Raw genomic sequence first — 20946 nt, forward strand, 5'->3', positions numbered from 1 at the left:
CCCACCCCATGTGCGTTTTCACACAGGCTTCCTCCACTCACTCTCCCTGTAGCTGTGCTGTCTCACAGGGTGGTGGTGGGGGCAGAAACTGCGAAGCTGGCCTCTCCTCACCGCAGTCCACCAGGCCTGTATTCACAGCCCTCCAGCCGTGCACACCTCTGTCTTTCTGTCCCAGTAGTACTGTTGCATTGTCCCTGACTGGTTTCTCAGGAAGGTTCATGGGGACAGTGTCCCTGGAGCTCTGGCTTGTTGGTGACAGTCTGTACACTTTGTGGCGATAGTCATCCCTGCTGGGGCCTCAAACATGTCCATTTTCTCCCGGCCTCAAGCATCGGGTTGGACTGTGATCTAATTTTCTTCCTCTGTGACTCACCTGCACTTTTGCTCTCAGTGGTAGGAGGACACTTTCCCTTCTTAAAGTCCTCCGTGTGGTTGTGACATTGTTACAGGTCAGCGTTCCCACACGGAGGGCAGCTGTGCTCACCTCTCCCTCCAGGCAGGGCCACACAACATGTAAAGTGCCTGTGAATACCAAGCTGCAAGCCTGCCTTCTAATCTCAGGGGAGTTTTCTAGAATCAGTGTCTTCTCTCTGCCTTTGCTTGGATTTTCTTGGCGTTCCTTCTCTTTGCTGCTCCCATCGCCCCCGTGTTAGCTCTTCTCGTCATTTTCCACGTTCTCTGTGTCCCTTGTCTTGTTGGCTCTTGGGCTCCTTCTAGTTCCATCTCCGTTTCTGAATTGTTTTTTAAAATAACTTCTAGTTCTTTCCTCATTTGTTTGTTTTAATTCTCATTTCGGTCATTCTCTTATATCTTGTATCATTTTCTTAATGTATTGCATCTTAGCACACGTTGAAAGGGCTGCAGTTCTTATCTGCTGTCTTTTTCTGGACATATGATGATCGATCTCTGGTTCTTTTTCTTGTACTTTGTGTGGGACTTGGCCACCGTCAGGGAGCCTCCCTTCTCCCATCGCCTTCTCTGCCCCACCATAAGTCATCCCAAGCTGGGCTGGATTGCTGGTCCCAAGTCCTCAGCTGCTCTCTGATCAGACCCCCAGGGGTGGGGACGAGACAACCTCCTCCGGGGCCTCCCTGATCAGGATGGCCATGCCCTCGGGACTCCAGGTCCTCCCACACTCCCTCCAGCCCCGCCTGCCCCTCGCAGCCCAGCACCCCGTCCTTGCGGCAGCTCTGCTCCGCCTGCTGGGCGTTGCTCTGGCTCTCCTGCTTCTCCGCCCTGCCCTCTCCTGCCTCGTCTCGGGGCTTCAGTCCTGGCAGTTTCTCTCCTGTGTCTGGCGCCGAGGTGAGGGGCACTTGGAAGACCCTGCACTTTGAGTGGCAGCCTGTCCTTCCCTGGGCCAGGAATCCCAGGTTTCTGCAGGTGCTCCCGCAGGGCTACAGGTGATGATCACCGCCCACCCTCCCCACTTTGTGTTTGTTGTTGTTTCACCTGGAAGCTTGTTGGTTGTAGCTCAGGAGTTTTACTAGGAAATGCCCGGGTCTGGGTCCTCTCTCGCTTTCTTACCCACTTAATCCTCCTCTCAGGAAAATGTTCTTTCTCATTACTGCCTTTTCTTCATCTGTTTCCTGCTTCTGGAATGCCTGAAGTCCTGTTTTGGGGGCTGTTCTCTGAGACTCAGGTCTCCTGAATGACGGCTTCCTTCGCGTGTCCACGGTGCCACTCCTGGGAACCCGGCCCTGCAGCGCCGTCTCCCTTCAGCGTGTCTGGTGGGACGTGGCTTGTGCTGGGCACTTAATCCCAGGGCTGCTGTGGAGCGCTCCCTGCACAGAGCCTGGCGGGTTTCTTGACACAGATGCTAGGTGACGTGGACGCTCCAGGACTCCCACTGGCATCACAGTCACTCCTGCTCGTTCCTGTTCCAGGAATGTGAGGTCGTTTTTGTCCAGAACTGATCGCAGTTCCCATTCCTTTCTTATCCTTGGACTCAGTGCAGGGCACGCAGCACTGACTGAGAGGAGGCCTGGGGACACACTGGCAGGCTGGGGGAGGGCGCGGGTGGACATGCTGAGGTGATAGGAGGAGAGACGGACGGGGCCTGACGCTGCTCTCTGCTTTGGGGCATTTTTGACACTATTCATAAAAAGTGATAGTGCATGGTGAAGGTCTGAATGTACATTTTAAAAACTTCGTAGCAGGAGGAGAGTGTGATTGACAGCTGGAGGGCAGACCACACCTTGCTCGAGGCGGGAGGGGGCAGGTGTTTGCAGGTGCACAGAGGACCTGGTGTGCATCTCCTGTTAGGGGTGTGTGACCCTGCAGGAGCTGCAGGAAGTGGGGCGCAGGCAGGGGATAGCGTGAGCTGTTTGAGCTCGAGGGTTCGAGCTGCTGGTGGTGCTTGCTGTGTGGCACGTTGGGCAGAGTGGCCGTGCTGGTATGAGGATGCTCGAACGGGTCAGCCTGCCTGTCAGCTCATCTGTCCCCTGAGCTGCCAACAGGCACAGTGAGGATGGCTGGTCCCTGGGGGAGGAGCTTGGGCCATGACAGTGACCACACTGAGCGCTCCTGGCCCTGATGGAGCATCGGGGACTTGTAGTGTGGTGAAACCCACAAGCTGGGTCAAACATTGCATATTTATTTTGACTCTGGAATCAAAACAGCCTGAGCCTGATGTCTTGTAGCCTAGTGATGCCAGGCAGGGCCTTGTCTCAGTTGAGGGCAGTGTCTTCAAGGCCTCTAGGGTGTGGGTGCAGGTGGTCTTAAGTCTGAATGAGGTCAAAATGGGAAAGCTGGGTTTTAAGTGTGGTTCAGTTCCCCCTGGTTTTAATTATGGAGAATTTTAAATACATAGATGAGTTGAAGGAGCCGTGAGTGGTCCCACATTGCGTTGAGAGATTGAGAGCAGGGCAGGGGCATCCTGGCCCCTCCCTGGGGGTGTGGGCCTCGCCAGGGACGGACCAGTCCCCACGTTAGGGTGGAGATGCAAGGAGGAGGTGTGGCGTTCTGGGTGGGCAGCTCACCTTCAGAGTGTCCTCCCAGCCTCGCCCACCCACCTACAGAGTGCCTCGGAGGGCAGAACACGCTGCTCCATGAGGTCTGGGCCTCCCATCCGCCATAGGCTCCTCTGGGCCGTGGCTGCACCCCACCCATCTCCTTGTCTCCCTGGGTCTAGGCCCAGGGCGACCTGTCCGTCCCTGCAGCGCTGTTTGGGGTGCGCACTGTGGTGCGAGAGGGTGGTTTAGTTCACACATGGTAGGTAGACCCACAACCTGGACATTTGGGGCTGCCTTTGACCCGCTGACACCCTCTGATCGTGTCTCTCCAGGGGTGGACCTCATTGCTGCCTTCTATGGCTGCCTGTACTGCGGCTGCGTGCCCGTCACTGTGCGGCCCCCACACCCCCAGAACCTTGCCACCACACTTCCTACCGTCAAGATGATTGTGGAGGTAGGTGGGTGCTGCGGCCTGAGCGTGGTGGGCCTGAGTGCGGTTTGCTCCCGGGCGCTGTCTCAGCTGTGCCCTCAACCCTGTGTCCTGCAGGTCAGCAAGTCTGCGTGTGTGCTCACCACACAGGCCATCATGCGCCTGCTCAGGTCCAAAGAAGCAGCAGCCACCGTGGACGCCAGGACCTGGCCGGCCATTCTGGACACAGGTGTGTGTGTGCTGCGCCTGGGATCTGCCCTCTCCTTCTTGTGTTGTAGGGATTGCGTTGTCACCACCCAAACACAGAAGTTGGGTGAGAGAGCTTGAGTCGGTGGTGAGAGGAGCCTGGCCAGTGGGGCACCGGCAGCCCATCCAGCACCTCAAGCCTGAAGTGGGTGCCCAGAGCAGAGGGTGGCCAGTGGAGAGCAGAGGTCCTTCCGAGGCCATGTGCCTGCAGACAGATGCCTCCTGCTGCACTCAGCGCCCATGCAGCAGTGGGCAGTTGTGGGGACCAGACAGCTCCCACAGCACAGACCCCTCCCAGACCCCCAGGAGTCACACGGGCCCTCTGCTTGGGCCTGTTGGGTCAGCCTGAGGGCTGAGAGGGTCCCAGCCCCTCCCCTTCAGGACACCCCAGACCAGCTGCTCTCTGCAGGCTCTGTAGGGAATTCAGGGTACACGGCCACACAGGTGCCCACTGGCGAACAGACAGGGTCCCTCCTTCCCCGTCGCTCCCTGTCGCACCTTACCCACCAGGGCACCGCCCACAAGAGGAGGTTTAGGACCGAGTGTCCGTGACCACCTACTTGATACCACTGCAGGCACTGGGAGCTGGCCCAGGCAGCTGGTGGCAGGGGGGTTGGGCTCGGGGCAAACAGGCTTGAAGGCATCCTGTTGCCTCGCTCGCTCCCTGCCCCGCCTCTCCTGTGCCCACCTGTGCGCAGTCAGCGCTGTGCCCTGTGATCCTGAGGGGTGTGATGAAGTTGGGTGAGGGAGCTTGACCCAACTTCTCAGTGCTCGCTGTGCACACAAATGGCAACGAGCCTGGCTCATCACAGGCTCCGGGACCCAGCACAGTCTCTGCTCCTCTGGGCTTTCTGGGGGCTCTCATGGGCTGCCTTCTCCCGTCCATGTCCACCACGCCCACTGTCAGCCACCACACGCTCAGTGCGGTTAGCGAGGGTCCTCTCCACACGGCCTCCCCATGTCCACGTGCAGCCTGACCTCTGCTCTGAGCTCCCTGCTCCCCAGGTGCAGTCCTGTCTCCCCTTCCCTGCGAGCACTGAAGTGGCATCCACACCACCTGTGTCTCCTGGTCCACAGATGACATACCCAAGAAGAAGGTGGCCAGCATCTTCAGGCCCCCATCGCCAGATGTGCTTGCGTACTTGGACTTCAGCGTGTCAACGACAGGGATCCTGGCGGGTGTGAAGGTGGGTCCTCTGGCTGGAGCCCCTGTCCGCCTCGTCCTGACCCAGAGAGTGCTGATGCGGGTCTGTGCAGGCCCTGCTTCCTCCCAGGCTGGAAGCAGCAGTTTTGCTCCTTAAAGCTTGTGTTAAATATCAGTAAACCCCAAAATTAGGTTAGCCTGAAGAGTAATGCATGTCTTGATGTTTTATGGTGATACCTAAACTTTTATTCATGACTCTGGCCTCGACAACCAGGTGGCTTGGATGAGTCTGTCACCAAAAGCTCTGTTAAAATTCTTTATCGCCCTGAAGTCTCACCTAGAAGGTTTTTAGTGTGCATTCCTGGGGGTTTTTGGTGTATATGGGCTTTTACTCCTTCAGATGTCTCATGCGGCCACCAGCGCCCTGTGCCGCTCCATCAAGCTGCAGTGTGAGCTGTACCCCTCTAGGCAGATCGCCATCTGCCTCGACCCCTACTGCGGCCTCGGCTTCGCCCTGTGGTGTCTGTGCAGGTGAGTGGAGGGTGGGTATGCAGGGGGGTGGAGGGTGGGTGTCAGGTGAGTGGAGGGTGGGTGTCAGGAGTGGAGGGTGGGTGTGCAGGGGGGTGGAGGGTGGGTGTGCAGGGGGGTGGAGGGTGGGTGTCAGGTGAGTGGAGGGTGGGTGTCAGGAGTGGAGGCCGGGTGTGCAGGGGGGTGGAGGGTGGGTGTCAGGTGAGTGGAGGGCGGGTGTCAGGTGAGTGGAGGGTGGGTGTGAGGGGAGTGGAGGGTGGGTGTCAGGTGAGTGGAGGGTGAGTGGAGGGTGGGTGTCAGGTGAGTGGAAGGTAGGTGTCAGGTGAGTAGAGGGTGTGTGTGCAGGTGAGTGGAAGGTGGGTGTCGGGTGAGTCGGGGGTGGGTGTCGGGTGAGTGCGGGGTGGGTGTGCAGGGGGGTGGAGGGTAGGTGTCAGATGAGTGGAGGGTGGGTGTCAGGTGAGTGGAGGGTGAGTGGAGGGTGGGTGTCAGGTGAGTGGAAGGTAGGTGTCAGGTGAGTAGAGAGTGTGTGTGCAGGTGAGTGGAAGGTGGGTGTCAGGTGAGTGGAGGGTGGGTGTAGGGTGAGTGGAGGGTGGGTGTCGGGTGAGTGGAGGGTGGATGTGAGGGGAGTGGAGGGTGGGTGTCGGGTGAGTGGAGGGTGGGTGTAGGGTGAGTGTCAGGTGAGTGGAAGGTAGGTGTCAGGTGAGTAGAGGGTGTGTGTGCAGGTGAGTGGAAGGTGGGTGTCAGGTGAGTGGAAGGTGGGTGTCGGGTGAGTGGAGGGTGGGTGTCATATCTGAGTGGAGGGTGGGTGTCATATCTGAGTGTAGGGTGGGTGTCAGGTGAGTGGAGGGCGGGTGTCAGGTGAGTGGAGGGTGAGTGGAGGGTGGGTGTCAGGTGAGTGGAGGGTGGATGTGAGGGGAGTGGAGGGTGCGTGTGAGGGGAGTGGAGTGTGGGTGTGAGGGGAGTGGAGGGTGGGTGTCGGGTGAGTGGAGGGTGGGTGTGAGGGGAGTGGAGGGTGGGTGTCAGGTGAGTGGAGGGTGGGTGTCAGGTGAGTGGAGGGTGGGGGTGCAGATGAGTGGAGGGTGGGTGTCAGGTGAGTGGAAGGTAGGTGTCAGGTGAGTAGAGGGTGTGTGTGCGGGTGAGTGGAGGGTGGATGTGCAGGTGAGTGGAAGGTGGGTGTCGGGTGAGTGGGGGGTGGGTGTCGGGTGAGTGCGGGGTGAGTGTGCAGGTGATTGGAAGGTGGATGTCAGGTGAGTGGAGGGTGGGTGTGCAGGTGAGTGGAAGGTGGGTGTCAGGTGAGTGGAAGTTGGATGTGCAGGTGAGTGGAGGGTGGATGTCAGGTGAGTGGAGGGTAAAGTGTACAGGCGCGTGCACCATGGGTGTTCAGGTACAGCTCCACCCACTCCTTACCACCTGCTAACTGAATTGCTTCTCTAAAGTCCCACCCCCACCCATCTCTAAGATATATTGTTAAGGGTCCAGGAAGCAGAGGATACACGCGTGAATGGCTGGTGTGTGTGAGTGTGCCGGCAGCTGGAGTGTGGGTCTGAAATGGAGTTAAAGGGTAGAAGTGCATTTTTATTAAATGCACACTCTGTGTTACTACCAATTCCATCCAGGACAGGGAAGTAGGGACCCATCTTCATGAATAGAACCTAGCCCTGCCCACAGTGGGTCCCTCACCAAGACCCCGGGCCCTTGAATGCTGGTGGGCGGACCTGCGTCCCACATTTTCCACCAAAACCCCGACTTGACCAGAGCAGGAGGGGCGGACTCTGCCTGGAAGGGCAGATCCTTGAGGGGTGAGGTGTAGTGCTGACCCCTCCCTGTCGCTGTCACAGCGTCTACTCTGGACACCAGTCGGTGCTGGTGCCCCCGCCGGAGCTGGAGACCAACGTGTCCCTGTGGCTGTGGGCCGTCAGCCAGTACAAGGCGCGCGTCACCTTCTGCTCCTACTCGGTGATGGAGATGTGTGCCCGGGGCCTGGGTGCGCAGACGGCGGCACTCAGAGTGAGTGCGGGCGGGCCTGGAGAGACCCCAAGGACAGTTCCGGTGGGAAGAGGGGGCTGGAAACAGAAAACCCTCCCTGGGGGCCCTGCCCCGCGCTGTGAGCTCCACCCCCACACATACCTGTGGAGCACCCCTCACCGGCCCCTCACTTCTGGGAGGAGATGAGGGGTGGGTCCGACCCTGGCTCTGAGCGTACCAAGGGATCTCTGACGCTTCATGGTCCCCAGGGCCTGGGGCTGGAGTGTAGCAGCGGAGGACGGGTGTCGGGCGCGGAGGCACGGAACCCAGGGGGCGGGGCTCCGTGCGGTTTGGCCCTTGCGCGCAGACGCAGGCGTGGCATGCACGCTCCTCCCGCAGATGAAGGGCGTGAACCTGTCGTGTGTGCGCACGTGCATGGTGGTGGCTGAGGAGCGGCCCAGAATCGCGCTCACACAGTCCTTCTCCAAGCTGTTCAGAGACCTGGGCCTGCCCGCGCGCTCCGTGAGCACCACGTTCGGCTGCAGGGTCAACGTGGCCATCTGCCTCCAGGTAAGGCGGCGGGGCTTCCTCTGGGCGCCTGTGCACGCCCTGCACTGCCCCGTCCCTTGGTCCCCTCTGGCCTCCAGCCTTTTGCATTTTCCAAGTATGGCTTTGAGAACTGAGCATTTTTGTTTAAAAGAGATTCTGTTCTTGATGAACAAAGGCTTATTTGGAAAAAGCACCAGTTGTTTTTGAACAGTGACAATTACCGAGAGGAATTGATAAGCTGGACACAGTATGCAGCTAATATTCCAAAGCAAGATTGAGTTTATTGTTTTGTGAGACATCTGCCAATTTTAAATGGAAACATTAATGAGTGTGATTATTTTTATTGCCCTAAACTCATTCTTGAAACACAGAGGTATTTTACTTTTTAAAAGGAAACAAAGTTTCAGAACAGCTCACTGTAGCAGTGTTGCTCTGCTTCTTCAGGGGACTGGGGCTCTTTTCCAGGTTTTGGCTGGTATCTCAATCCCACTTCTTTCTAAAATGCATTGCATGCACCTGCTCCTACATTCAGGGTTGTTGGGAGGAAGGCCTCAGGAGAACCACAGTCCCTCGTCCCCCAGCCCCGGTCCTGACCAATGCCCGCCGGGTGCAGGGCGTGTCTGGACTGGGGAGATCAGCGTCCTGTTGTCCAGGTGTTCCTGTGACATCCTCTCCACAGTATAGATGCCAACTGTCCAGGTCTCGCTTGGACCCTTACTGCATGGCAGGAGGAGGTGGAGGGGTCCCTCGGGAGATCCCTTCTGATGTCGATGGTGCGACCGCACCTTGACTGGTGGCGTGGGGTTGGTGGCTGTATGCGCGGCCCTTCTGTCCGCTCAGTGTCTGGGAGCCGGCTCCTCCTTCCTGGAAACGTCAGCAGGAGCCTGGCTGTTGCTCTGTGCGCTTCGATGCAGTGATGCATTTTGCTCTCTCTCAGCTCCTTCCTCATGTGCCTATGCTCTCTGTTTGTGTTTCCTGTGGCGTCTCTTCCCTGTCTCGCTCTGCTGGCCTCCTTTGTGTCTGTCAGCCCAACAGGCTGGGAAAGCTGGCTGAGCAGGTATGACCTTGACCTTGACCTCGAGGTGCCTCTGTGCTTCTGTGAGTTCATGTGGCCTCTCGTGGTCTTGCTCCTTTGTAAAAACGAGCTTAAGAGCAGAGTATTTTCAGAAGTATTTAGCATTCACGGTCTGCTGCCTCTGGAGGAAGAGCCGTCTTCATTCCAGGGCAGACGTTGGTGACATTGTCTGGGATCGCCAGAGAATGGTGTTGGGGCGGAGTGTCTGTGTACTTTGATGTTCAATGTCTAACAGAAGGGACGTGCTGTCCTCTGTCAGGGCCAACGTCAGGTGTCAAGTGAGAGGAGCGGAGTGGGAACATCATTGAATGTCCTGCTGAGGCCTCGCCCCTGAAGGAGCCACGGTGTGCTCAGCCCTTAAGAGAATTAGGTCTGAGCAAGCACAGCTCAGGGAAATGCCCCCAAACCCATGGTGGTGTTTTCTCAGGGACCAGTGGGAATCGAAGCTGTCAGGACTGAAATGTGAGATTGTTTGCCTTGGTCTCTCCCTTCAGTGCTAGGGGAGGTTTCCCACCAGGTCAGCAAGTCTTGTAGGTGTTTGGAGGAAGGCAGACACCTGCTGGGGGCAGAGCAGCTGCCTTCCCGCCCCCACCCCGCCCCCCGGCTGGGAGGAGCTGTGCCTGTGTGCATGCCACACCCCTGGAAACGATGGGCATGAGGTTTGAGCGGACGTTCCTCTGCTCCCCTTGCAGGGCACAGCTGGCCCAGACCCCACAACTGTCTATGTGGACATGAGGGCACTGCGCCATGACAGGTAACAGCCCCCAGCCCCCTTCAGCCTGGGCCTCCCCTGCCCACTGTGTTTTTCCTTTTTTAAAAAAGTTATTTTGTTTTATTTTTTTATTTGCTGTGCTGGGTTTCAGTGCAGTGCTCAGGCTTCTCATGGTGGTGACTTCTGCAGAGCACAGGCTCTAGGTGCTTGGGCTCAGTAGTTGTGGCACATGGTCTTAGTTGCCCCTCGGCATGTGGGGTCTTCCCGAAACAGGGGTTGAACCCATGGCCCCTGCATGGGCAGGAGGATTCTTAACCACTGGACCGCAGGGAAGTCTCACCATGTCCTCCTTTAATCAGTCATTCCCACGACCAGGAGGGGACCGACCTTCCAAGAGTGACCGAGCTTTTATTTGACACTTGGATTTTTGTGGGTAAAAAACAGGAAGACCCGTCTCCAGGCAGGATGTAGGCATCCTGTCAGCACATGTGTCCTGGGGGCCCCACGGTGTGTGCCTCGAGGCCTGGGTCCCTCCCAGCTTTAGAGCCAGACTCTGACCCTCACATTCAGCTTGAGGGAAACCGTGGTGGACCTTCCTGGAGGGCGAGGCCAGCTGGCCAGGGGCTTCTGACCTGAGCGCTGCTGGTTGAGCCAGGCACCTGAAGTCACTGTCCCAAGGTCACAGCAAGGTCACGATCAAAGGCTAAAGGCTTGGCTGTTGTCACGGGACTGCCCATCACAGTGCTAATCAATTCTGATTACCTTATGAGTTGCCTTCTTTATAGATTGTTGTCTGTGTAGTCAATTTTATTTGTTTCCCTTGTTCATTTGTAGGGTACGTCTGGTGGAACGGGGCTCTCCGCACAGTCTGCCATTGACTGAGTCTGGAAAGGTAATGGTGTGGGGCTTGGCTTCCAGCTTATGTCCCCTGAGGTCCGGCTGGCCTCACCTCCTTGCATACACACACACACACACACACTCACACAGACACACACATGTACTCACAGACACACACACACATACACACTTGCAGACAGACACACATACACACACATACTCACATGCATTCACACAATCACACATACACAGGCACACACGCTCAGATACACTTACACATATTCACATATAGACACACCCATACACATCATACAAACAGATGCACACTCACATACACTCACACACCCATACACATGCACTCACATACATACACACACACATGTACATGCTCACACACTCTCTACATCTTTCTGTCCACATCTGAGCTCCAGCCCAGAGGGAGGACCTCAGATGCAGGCCTGCAGGAACTGCACTGCTGGGTCTTGAGGCCCTGGCACCTTGGTGCCACCTGGAGCAGCCCACTGGGGCCTGGAAGAGCTTCTCCCCTGGCTCAGGTGACAGCTAGGCAGTATCCCCGGTGGCAGTTCACCATTAAAGCAGTCCAGGCCTGGTTTGACCGCAGGAGCTGTGTCAGGGGCTTAGGTGGTGGGACCGTGAGACCACCCAAGGGCACCCAGGGAAAAACTGTGGGCCACCATGAGGGCTCAGCAGGCATAGACCCAGGAGACCAGGCATCTTCAGAACCAGGGGAGGTTCGGAGGAAGGAAGAAGGCTGCCAGGAGCGGTCAGGCAGGGTGAAGGCGGAGGGACTCGAGGGGGATGCGCGGCAGAGTGGAGCCAGCACAGCCCCTAGCCCTCTCACACACGCTGTGCACGCGCCTGCCTCTCGGGAGGCGGGGCGTGCCCAGAGAGGGACAGCGCAGCGGGGCAGCACTGGCGAGCCCAGGTGAGTGTGGGAGAGGAGCTAGTAGGGGCTGTGCACCCCCCAGGGCGGCCCCGGAGGAGGAGCAGGCTCAGCTGGTGTGAAGGTCCCGGGGCCACAGAGAGGCCAGTGTGGCTGGAGCTTCACGGAGTGGAGGGGAGGAGGGAGAGTGTGGGTGTCGGAGGGAGGGGCTGGGGGCTGGACATGGTCCTGGGCTTCCCCACCCTTCCCTGGGTGCACAGAAGTGTCCCACGGCAATCTGCGTTGTCCTTTCTGTAAACATGGTGGTTTTTCTCAAAGCAGTTCTTAATTCTTTCTGGTACATTTTTATTTCCTATCACATGTGGCTCTGCACTCAGTTTTGATGGACTTCCCCCCCTGTTATTTCTCTGTTACAATAACTTGGGCCTGATGGACTGGGGTTCTGGGAAGAGCTCTGGGTCCTCAGGGTCCAGGTTGGTAACACGGGGGGAGGTCAGAGGCTCAGCAGCATCCCATGGGCAACAGAGCCCGACCAGCCTTCCGTGACCCCTTGCCTCTCCCCCACCTGCTGGAAAGCTCCACTGTTATCTCCTGTTTTACACCCAGGGAAACTAAGGACACAGAATAGGTACCCAGAAGCAGCCAGGTGGTCAGTCCCAGGTCCAGTGGGGCTGCAGGCCCCGGGTTGGGGTGCTGAACATGAAGCACCCTCCCCAGCCTTCTCCACAGCCTCTGGTAGGCATGGAGCCCCAAGTCTGAGGGCAGGAATGCCTCTTGGTGGCCAGGTTTCCTTCCAGAACCAGAAACTCTGGGGTGGGTGGGGGCCCAGCCAAGCTGTGTATGGACTCTGTGGCCTCGAGCCCCGACAGGGGCCTCAGGGAAAGATCCCCTCCTCCCCTCTCCATGTCCAAAATAGAGTTCATTCTCAGGAGCTGGATGATTTTGCTAAGATTCACAATTTATTTTTATTTATTAAAATCTCTTACTTCTGTTAAAATTCAGTCAGATTTAGGTCGGCTTCTGAACCTGGTCATGCCCGTGTACGAGTCACGTCCTTTAGATCAGCTTCAAAGGGCGTTGTTTTTGCCGCTCTTGCGTCAGGAGGGCCACGCTCCCTCTGATGAGCATGGTTCTCCTTCCAGATTCTCCCTGGAGTGAAGGTCATCATCGCCCACACGGAGACCAGAGGGCCCCTGGGAGACTCGCACCTGGGGGAGGTGAGGATGGGGACCCCGCCTCTCGCTGGGCCTGTGTACGCTGCAGTCCTGCAACTGTCGCTCAGGGGTCCACGGAGGGGGACGGTTTGTTTGAAGGAGAGAATTCTTTGCTCTCTGGGCCTCTCTTGTGACTTATTTCAAGCCCCTTACCCCCACCCCACTGTGTGCTGCCGTGTCCTGGGACACACAGTGCCTGGCACTTGTGATGACTGACCCCCTTGTGCTCTGGGCCCCAGATCTGGGTGAGCAGCCCCCACAATGCCACCGGGTACTACACAGTCTACGGGGAAGAGGGGCTCCATGCCGACCACTTCAGTGCCCGGCTGAGTTTCGGAGACACCCAGACTGTTTGGGCGAGGACTGGCTTCCTGGGCTTCCTTCGAAGGACAGAGCTCACCGACGCCAGCGGAGGTGAGAGGTCCTATGCAGTGCTCACCCCCAGTCCTGGGGCCACCCCAGCCAGGAGCCCCTACAGGCAGTGTCTTGGGACCTCCTGCCAACTCACCTCACCCCTTCCTAGGAGCTGGTTTCTTTAGGTGCTCTGATATGGTTTCTCTGAAAGTTGTTCCTTTTCCTTCACTGTTCCTGGATCCTGGCCTCTGCTGAGGGTGTGGGGGTGCTGGGGGAGGCTGTTGGGCCCCCCAGGCAGAGCAATGGGCATGTCTCACCAGCCATGTATCCGGGCCTCCCCATACATTCCCCCAAGGTCACGGAGTCCACGGCCACAGCAGGCTGGCCAGATGCAGTCAGAACTTTGGGAACCCCTGTAGCTGCTGCCTTGTCTCTGAGATAGTAGAAGTTGTTCTGTACTCTTCACACGTGGGTGCGCACGGCAGGAGGCTTCAGCACGGGAGCCATGCTGAGGTGGTGAACTGTGCCATCTGCAGAGCGACATGACGCGCTGTACGTGGTGGGGTCTCTGGACGAGACGCTGGAGCTGAGGGGCATGCGCTACCACCCCATCGACATCGAGACGTCCGTGATCCGTGCGCACAGGAGCATCGCTGAATGGTGAGGGCCCAGGGGACCAGCTGGCAGCTCTCGCACAGTCGTGTGGGCAGCCACCTCCTCTCCAGGAGCAGACCCCAGACATACTCTGCAAATCACGTGCCAGAGACCCCTTGTTTGGGTTTGCTTGGTTTTTCCTCTTCTCTCAATCAGTCTTAAACTAAGAGTCTGTCCCCAAATGCACAGGCAAAATGTGAGCGCCCCACAGTTACTCTGAAATGCCTCTGCATTTACATGGATTTCCTAATTTAAATGGTCAAGACGCATGATTTCCTCACTTTGGAGGGAGGTTGCTGTGGGAAAAGTACAGCTTTCAATATCAAATAATATTCTTGATTCTTGTTGTTATTCAGTTGCTAGGTTGAATCCAACTGTTTGTGACCCCACGGACTGCAGCATCCCAGGCTTCTCTGTCCTCCACTATCTCCTAGAGCGTGCTCACACTCACGTCCCTTGAGTCAGTGATGTCATCCAACCATCTTGTCCTCTGTAGCCCCTTTCTCCTCCTGCCCTCGTTCTTTCCCAGCATCAGTGTCTTTTTTCATTGAGTGAGCTCTTCACATCAGATGGCCAAAATATTGGAGTTTCAGCTTCAGCATTAGTCCTTCCAGTTAAAACCAGTTCTGATGTGATGTAGCCTCAGAGTGTAGGCTGTACTTGAGCTCATGGCTCTTGTGAGGAGAAAAATTCGCTCACCGAACCAGGCAGATAATAGAGACCACTTGAGGCTTGCAGTGAGGAAATAGAGTTTATTGAAAAGGGGCAGAGAAGACTTCTGACATAGACATCAGAAGTGGGTAGAGAGAGTCCCCACGTTGTTAACTTGAGCAGAAAATTACATACTTTTCAGTTGGCTGCTAAGAATAGGTAAAAAGAGTATCTCAAGATTGTAAAAGTTCCACCAGACCCTTTCCCAAGGCATCCTGAGATAACTTTAGTTCGAGATTAGCCAGAAAGAACAAGTTCCTGTTGAGGAGGAAAGCATGCCTTTAAGCAAGATACCGTTGCTATATAATTATTAACACGGTGCCTGCATGACTGCTAAGGTAAAGAATTCGGACCTTATCCCTGAGGGGCCTTGGACTATTTATCAAACTGGCTGAAGTTAACTATATCACAATGAGTATTGAGGGTTGATTTCCTTTAGGATTGTCTGGTTTGATCTCCTTGCTGTCCAAGGGACTCTCTAGAGTTTTCTCCAGCACCACAGTTAGAAAGCATCCATTCTTTGGTGCTCAGCCTTCTTTATGGTCCAACTCTCACATCGATACACGACTACTGGAAAAACCATAGCTTTGACTATACAGACCTTTGCTGGCAAAACAATGTCTCTGCTTTTTAATATGCTGTCTAGGTTTATCATAGCTTTTCTTCCAAGATGCAAGTGTTTTTTGGTTTCATGACTGCTATGATTTTGGAGCCCAAGAAAATACAGTCTGTTACTGTTTCCACTTTTCCCCCTTCCATTTGCCATGAAGTCATGGGACCAGATGCCATGATCTTAGTTTTTTGAATATTGAATTTTAAGCCAGCTTCTTCACTCTTCTCCTAACCCTAATCCATCTGGTCCCATCATCAGTTCATGGCAAATCAGAGGGGAAAAATAGAAGCAGTAACAGATGCTTCCTCCTTTGAAGGAAAGCCAACAAAGGTCTGTATAGTCACAACTATGGTTTTTTCACCTGATGCAAAGAACAACTCATTAGAAAAGACCCTGATGCTGGGAGAGATTAAGGGCAGAAGGAGAAGAGGGTGGCAGAGGGTGAGATGGTTAGATGGTATCACGAACTCAATAGACATGAGTTTGAGCAAATGCTGGGAGATAGTGAAGGACAGGGAAGCCTGCTGTACTGCAGTGCAAGGGGTCGCAAAGAGCTGGACACGACTTAGTGACTGAACGACAACTGCATTCGAATTCTTTGGCTGACTATGGGGACTACTCCATTTCTTCTAAGGGATTCTTGCCCACAGTAGTAGATATGGTGGTCATCTGAATTCAGTTCACCCATTCCCCTCCCTTCTAGTTTGCTGATTCCTGCGGTGTCTTGCCATCTCCTGCTGGACCACTTCCAATTTACCTTGATTCATGGATCTAACATTCCGGGTCTCTATGCAGTATTGTTCTTTCATCAGATGTTACTTTCACCACCAGACACATCCACAACTGAGCTTCATTTCCACTTTGGCCTGCTGCTTTATTCTTTCTGGAACTCTTAGTAATTGCCCTCTGCTCTTCCCCAGTAGCTCTTCCCCATATTAGACACCTTCCGACCTGGAGGCGCTCATCTTCTGGTGTCATATATTTTTGCCTTTTCATACTGTCCCTAGGGTTCTCTAGGCAAGAATGCTAAAGAGGATGGGTCCTCCAGTGGACCATGATGGGTCCTCCAGTGGACCATTTTTTGTCAGATTTATCTTGATTCTTAGAGAGAACTTTAATTAGAGTAGATATTCCAATAAAACACACTTAGCCAAATCTTTGAATTGTAACTGACTTGAGCAGAGGATGACATCAGTAAACCTACTTAAGTATGTTTCAGTGGTCTTTGTCTGACATCATTTCCTGTGTGTCCTTGGCCCCTGAAGCCATCGCCCAGCCCCATGTGACACCATTCGCCTTCTCCCTGCAGCGCTGTATTCACCTGGACCAACCTGCTGGTGGTGGTGGTGGAGCTGGACGGGCTGGAGCAGGACGCGCTGGACCTGGTGGCCCTGGTGACAAACGTGGTGCTGGAGGAGCACCACCTGGTGGTGGGCGTGGTGGTCATCGTGGACCCGGGTGTCATCCCCATCAACTCCCGTGGGGAGAAGCAGCGCATGCACCTGCGCGATGGCTTCCTAGCCGACCAGCTGGACCCCATCTATGTGGCCTACAACATGTGAGCCCCCTCAGCCCCGACCAGCTGGACCCCACCTGCGTGGCCTACAACACGTGAGCCCACTCAGCCCCGACCAGCTGGACCCCACCTGCGTGGCCTACAACACGTGAGCCCGCTCAGCCCCGACTAGCTGGACCCCATCCATGTGGCCTACAACACGTGAGCCCACTCAGCCCCGACCAGCTGGACCTCACCTGCGTGGCCTACAACACGTGAGCCCGCTCAGCCCCGACCAGCTGGACCCCATCCATGTGGCCTACAACACGTGAGCCCACTCAGCCCCGACCAGCTGGAGCCCACCTGCGTGGCCTACAACACGTGAGCTCGCTCAGCCCCAGCCCAAGAGGGGTCTCACGAGCCATTGGAGGGGCTGGGGTACGTCTGCAGCCCCTGGGGAGAGGATCCCAGGCTCCTGAGCACAGGGCCCCACCCATGCGCTTACATACCCATCTCATTCTAGAAACCACTTCTGAATTACTCAAAACCTTTTAATCATCTGGAACTTTTACAGAAGCATGAATGTCAGTGTTGCAACAGATGGTGTGACGGAAAGAAGCCTTGTGCGGGCACTGCAGATGCTGTAGGTGTAGTCCTCTGCTGTACTATGAGTTTGCACTTTTTTTAGGCTAAAAATACAGTTCTCAATTTTAAAAATTCAACTATACCATTTCAGATGACAAGGTCATACTTAGAATTTATGTGAGAAGGAATTTGAGGCCCAGGGACAGCTGCTTCAGTTCTGATTCACAGGGAAGAGCAAAATACAGAAAGGCTGGTGGGCAGGGCATGATCCTAGCCTGGCCCCCTCTTCCCCACCCCCGACCTGCTTTGGGCCCCAGACCAGGCTCATGCACACACACTTCCTCTCTGAACATAGGTATGCCGGCTGCCGGCCTGTGTCATCTCTAACCCTTGACAGGGTCCATCAGGTGAGCAGCTGTTTCAGAAAGATAAAGGAACGCTGAGTTTTAAACCTCTTTCTGAGTTTCTGACTTGTTGCTATTCAGCTGAAGTGCTGATTTTCATGACCACGGTATAGGATCTTCTCACTGTCCAAAAGTGTACTGAGTTACTGTTTTTATTCCACATCAGCAGATGTGGACTCACCGGTGGGCTGAGGTTTACATGTGCGGTGGTACAGCCCAGGGCCCGGGAGAACTTTGCCAGCCACTGTCGCATCTTGAGTTGTGTGCCTATAAAATTTGGCCAAATCATGTTCACTTATTTTATTTGAACTCGACTAAACTGAGTGATATAATATAGTAAATATAAATCAGAGAACATGAAATCCTTTAGATACTTCTAAGAATTTGAAGTGAAGTTCGAATCTAAGAGAGTATTTTTGTATCACTAATAAAAAACGTGTTACGAATTGTCAGGGACTGCGGGTCAGAAAGTTTACGAATCACATGCTTCCTAGAAACAGCCAGGTTTTTCTGGAATTAACCTGAATCAGTGCCTAACAGTTGTTAATTCTTTACCATTTAAAATTCTCCACCAAAAAGGCCTGGCTGACTGGGCTGACTCTCACGTCTAACTCTCGGCTACAAGTAGCTTGTGCTCAGTAGCTCTTGGTATGCAGTGTGGTATGTAAGAACATACTGGAATTGAACAGTCCTCGTGTAATTATGTATATAACATGTGTAACTTATTGTTTGACATACAGAGGTTCTACCAGTGGACTAATGGATATTCCTCATAACAGAATGGCCTGTAGGAGAGGAACCACCCAGCCCTTTATGTTGTCATTTATAGCAACAGGCATTGTAAAATTTTTGTATTGAAAGGTAAGTGGCAGTAAGATACGTCTTGTAAATTAAGATTTTGAGAAGCATTAAAATGTTTTAAAATTACTCTCTGGGAATTCTGTATGTCAGAGAAAATTTTTATATCATTATGTTAATAAAAGTTATGGACTGTTTGTAATTCTGCCATTTGAAATGTGTGAAAAGATTTTTTAAATTACCCCAAAAAGCAGGTATTTTATTATGAATTTTTCTTTGCTGAATATAGAAGCATTTATGCTGCAGCATAAAATCTACAAAGCACATTAAAGTATAAAGAATAAAATTTAAATCTCCCATAATCCTACCTCTCGTTTAATGACAGTATGTTAGTATTTGATGTAAATCCTTTCCAGGTTTAATTTTTTTCTTTAAAAACACTTCTACAAAATTAGGTCAGTCATATACTTTTATAATCAGCTTTTGTACTTAATAAATTAGACTTTTAATCTGTCCCATATATTCTTCTGCATGTTTTAACAATTGTGTCACACAGCAGGTGGGGGCAGCTTGTCCTCACAGGCTCTGTCAGCACCCTCTCAGCCTGCTACCATGAGCCTCCTCTCGGGAGCACGTTCATACGCACCGCCTGCCTGGGGCTCAGCTCTGCTGGGGTGAAGCTTTGGGCACTCCATCCTCGGAAGGGCACAGGGTGGAGAGGCTGTTCCTGGAAACCTGAGAACACTGGCAATAAAAAATGAGTCCCTGTCAGTCAAATAAGTATCCTGTCTGGTGGTGCTGTATATGTTTTCATGTGTTTGTGGTCATTTTACTTTCTCATTTGATGTGTTTTACTTGGAAGTTTTTATGGTGTGCAAGGGTTTTTGTTTTTTTAATTGATTTGTAGGAGCCAGTTTATGTTAAGGATCAGAACCTCTGTATAATCCATACTTTTCCTACTGGGCCATTTGTATCTTTTTCTCTGTTTTTGTTTTTAATTGAAGGATAATTGCTTTACAATATTGCGTTCTGCTTGTTTTTTAAATGTACCGATTATTTTATGCAAACTAAGGTTACTTGTGCTTAATTTCAGATTATGAATATAGCTGACTTGTTTCAGAGAGATTGTCCCGGGATGGTCAGCTTAACTCTATGGGGAACGACTCCCCTCCTGTGTTTGCCTCTTCTTGCCAGAGTCTGCCAGAGTCAGATGCTCTTGCCAGGGCCTCTCCCTGAGAGCAAGTGTTGTTGGAGAATCATGCACATGCTATTTGCTGGTGCAAAAAGAAGAGAGGAGCATTCTCTTTCTACCTGAGACCATGCTGCATAAGTTTTAGGTCTTGAGTTAAAGAAGAAACACTTTCTCTAAACTGGATGCAATAACAGTGTAATAACACTGTGTATAGCATTTGTCCTCTATCCTCTGATACTGTTCTGGCTTCTCAGGTGGCACTAGTGATAAAGAACATGCCTGCCAATGCAGGGGCCATAAGAGAAGTGGGTTTGATCCCTGGGTCAGGAAGATCTCATGAAGTAGGAAATGGCATCCCACTCCAGTATTCTTGCCTGGAAGATCCCATGGATAAAGGAGCCTGGCTGGCTACAGTCTATAGGGTCGCAAAGAGTCGGACACAACTGAAACTACTTAGCACTCTTGATACTCAATTTCAGTAATGAAGAATTCTTTTAAAAGGTAACTATATGCAAAACTTCAAAACCTCTTTATGTTCAAGAACAATCATCTTTAAACTGTCTGAGCAGGTAGCTGGACCACCCTCCCCACATGGGAAGTCTGAGAACCTGCAGTTTCACCCAGGTGAGCTCAGTCCCTTCCTCACCTCGATTCCCCACCCTCCCCCCCACCACTTCCCTACGTCGAGCAGTGCCCTTCAGGTTCAGTGTGAGAACCATTCCACATGAGTCATGAGATGTTTTGGAAGTATTTGCCAGGGCCATATGAGGCAAGAAACTGAGGCATTAACCCTTAGTTTTAAGTGCCAGCTAAGTGAGGGCAACTTACTCCTCAGGCTCTCATATCTATTAAAGAGCCACATGTCTTAAGTGTTCATTGCAGATGCCACTAGACAAAAGTTGAAAAAGGGCCACAAGGGGCCAGATGAAGCTTTGGGGAGGAGGGAGCACAGGTGTATTGCTACCTATTGCCACTCCAATAGCAGTGAGCTGGACCTCCAGGTGTGCACCCAGGTGCTGCAGCAACTCCCAGGGGAGCAGAGGGTAAAGGCCATCTGGAGGCTGTTGTACTGCAATGGAGTGGGACACAAGTTCAGACACAGTGGTTAGCATTTTCTTTACATCAGAAGGTAAAGAAAGAATGTCAGCTTCTGGCATGATGAGATGAGAAGCTCTGTGTACATGCTAGCCAGTGAAATGGGTGAAAATTTAATTTTAAGCTTTTGGAAATGGTCGTAAGAGGATATACAACAAATGAAGAAACAGCTAAATGTGACAGTTGAGTAATAAAAACAAGTCTTTTTTCAATATAAATTTATTTATTTTAATTGGAGGCTAATTATTTTACAGTATTGTATTGGTTTTGCCATACATTGGCATGAATCCGCCATAGGTGTACAAGTGTTCCCCATAGATTTGGAAGCTTTGGCCACAGCAGTCAGATTAGAAAAATAAAAGGAATCCAAATTGGAAAATAAGAAGTAAAACTCACTGTTTGCAGATGACATGATCCTCTACATAGAAAACCCTGAAGACTCCACCAGAAAATTACTAGAGCTAATCAATGAATATAGAAAGTTACAGGA

General features: G+C 53.2%; 1 protein-coding gene across 8 annotated transcripts in view; it reads left to right on the plus strand.

Annotated features, from left to right (window-relative positions):
• The window catches only part of DIP2A (disco interacting protein 2 homolog A), a 113959-nt gene extending 94770 nt beyond the window's left edge, over nt 1-19189 (plus strand). For 7 of the 8 annotated variants that reach the window (XM_025293272.2, XM_025293277.2, XM_025293259.2 and 4 more), the window contains 12 exons: nt 3284-3405; nt 3499-3610; nt 4705-4814; nt 5172-5302; nt 7138-7306; nt 7664-7834; nt 9581-9642; nt 10435-10492; nt 12484-12558; nt 12795-12969; nt 13446-13569; nt 16197-19189. In XM_025293272.2, the coding sequence (XP_025149057.1) occupies nt 3284-3405; nt 3499-3610; nt 4705-4814; nt 5172-5302; nt 7138-7306; nt 7664-7834; nt 9581-9642; nt 10435-10492; nt 12484-12558; nt 12795-12969; nt 13446-13569; nt 16197-16449 (1562 nt within the window). In that variant the 3' untranslated portion in view covers nt 16450-19189. Of the gene's footprint in view, nt 1-3283; nt 3406-3498; nt 3611-4704; nt 4815-5171; nt 5303-7137; nt 7307-7663; nt 7835-9580; nt 9643-10434; nt 10493-12483; nt 12559-12794; nt 12970-13394; nt 13570-16196 lie in introns of those variants that run through there. The other variant, XM_025293290.2, reaches the window with a different exon arrangement.
• Nucleotides 19190-20946: the final 1757 nt, after the last annotated feature.

Source organism: Bubalus bubalis, chromosome 1 (assembly GCF_019923935.1).
Source record: "Bubalus bubalis isolate 160015118507 breed Murrah chromosome 1, NDDB_SH_1, whole genome shotgun sequence".
In the NCBI taxonomy this organism is placed as follows: domain Eukaryota; kingdom Metazoa; phylum Chordata; class Mammalia; order Artiodactyla; family Bovidae; genus Bubalus; species Bubalus bubalis.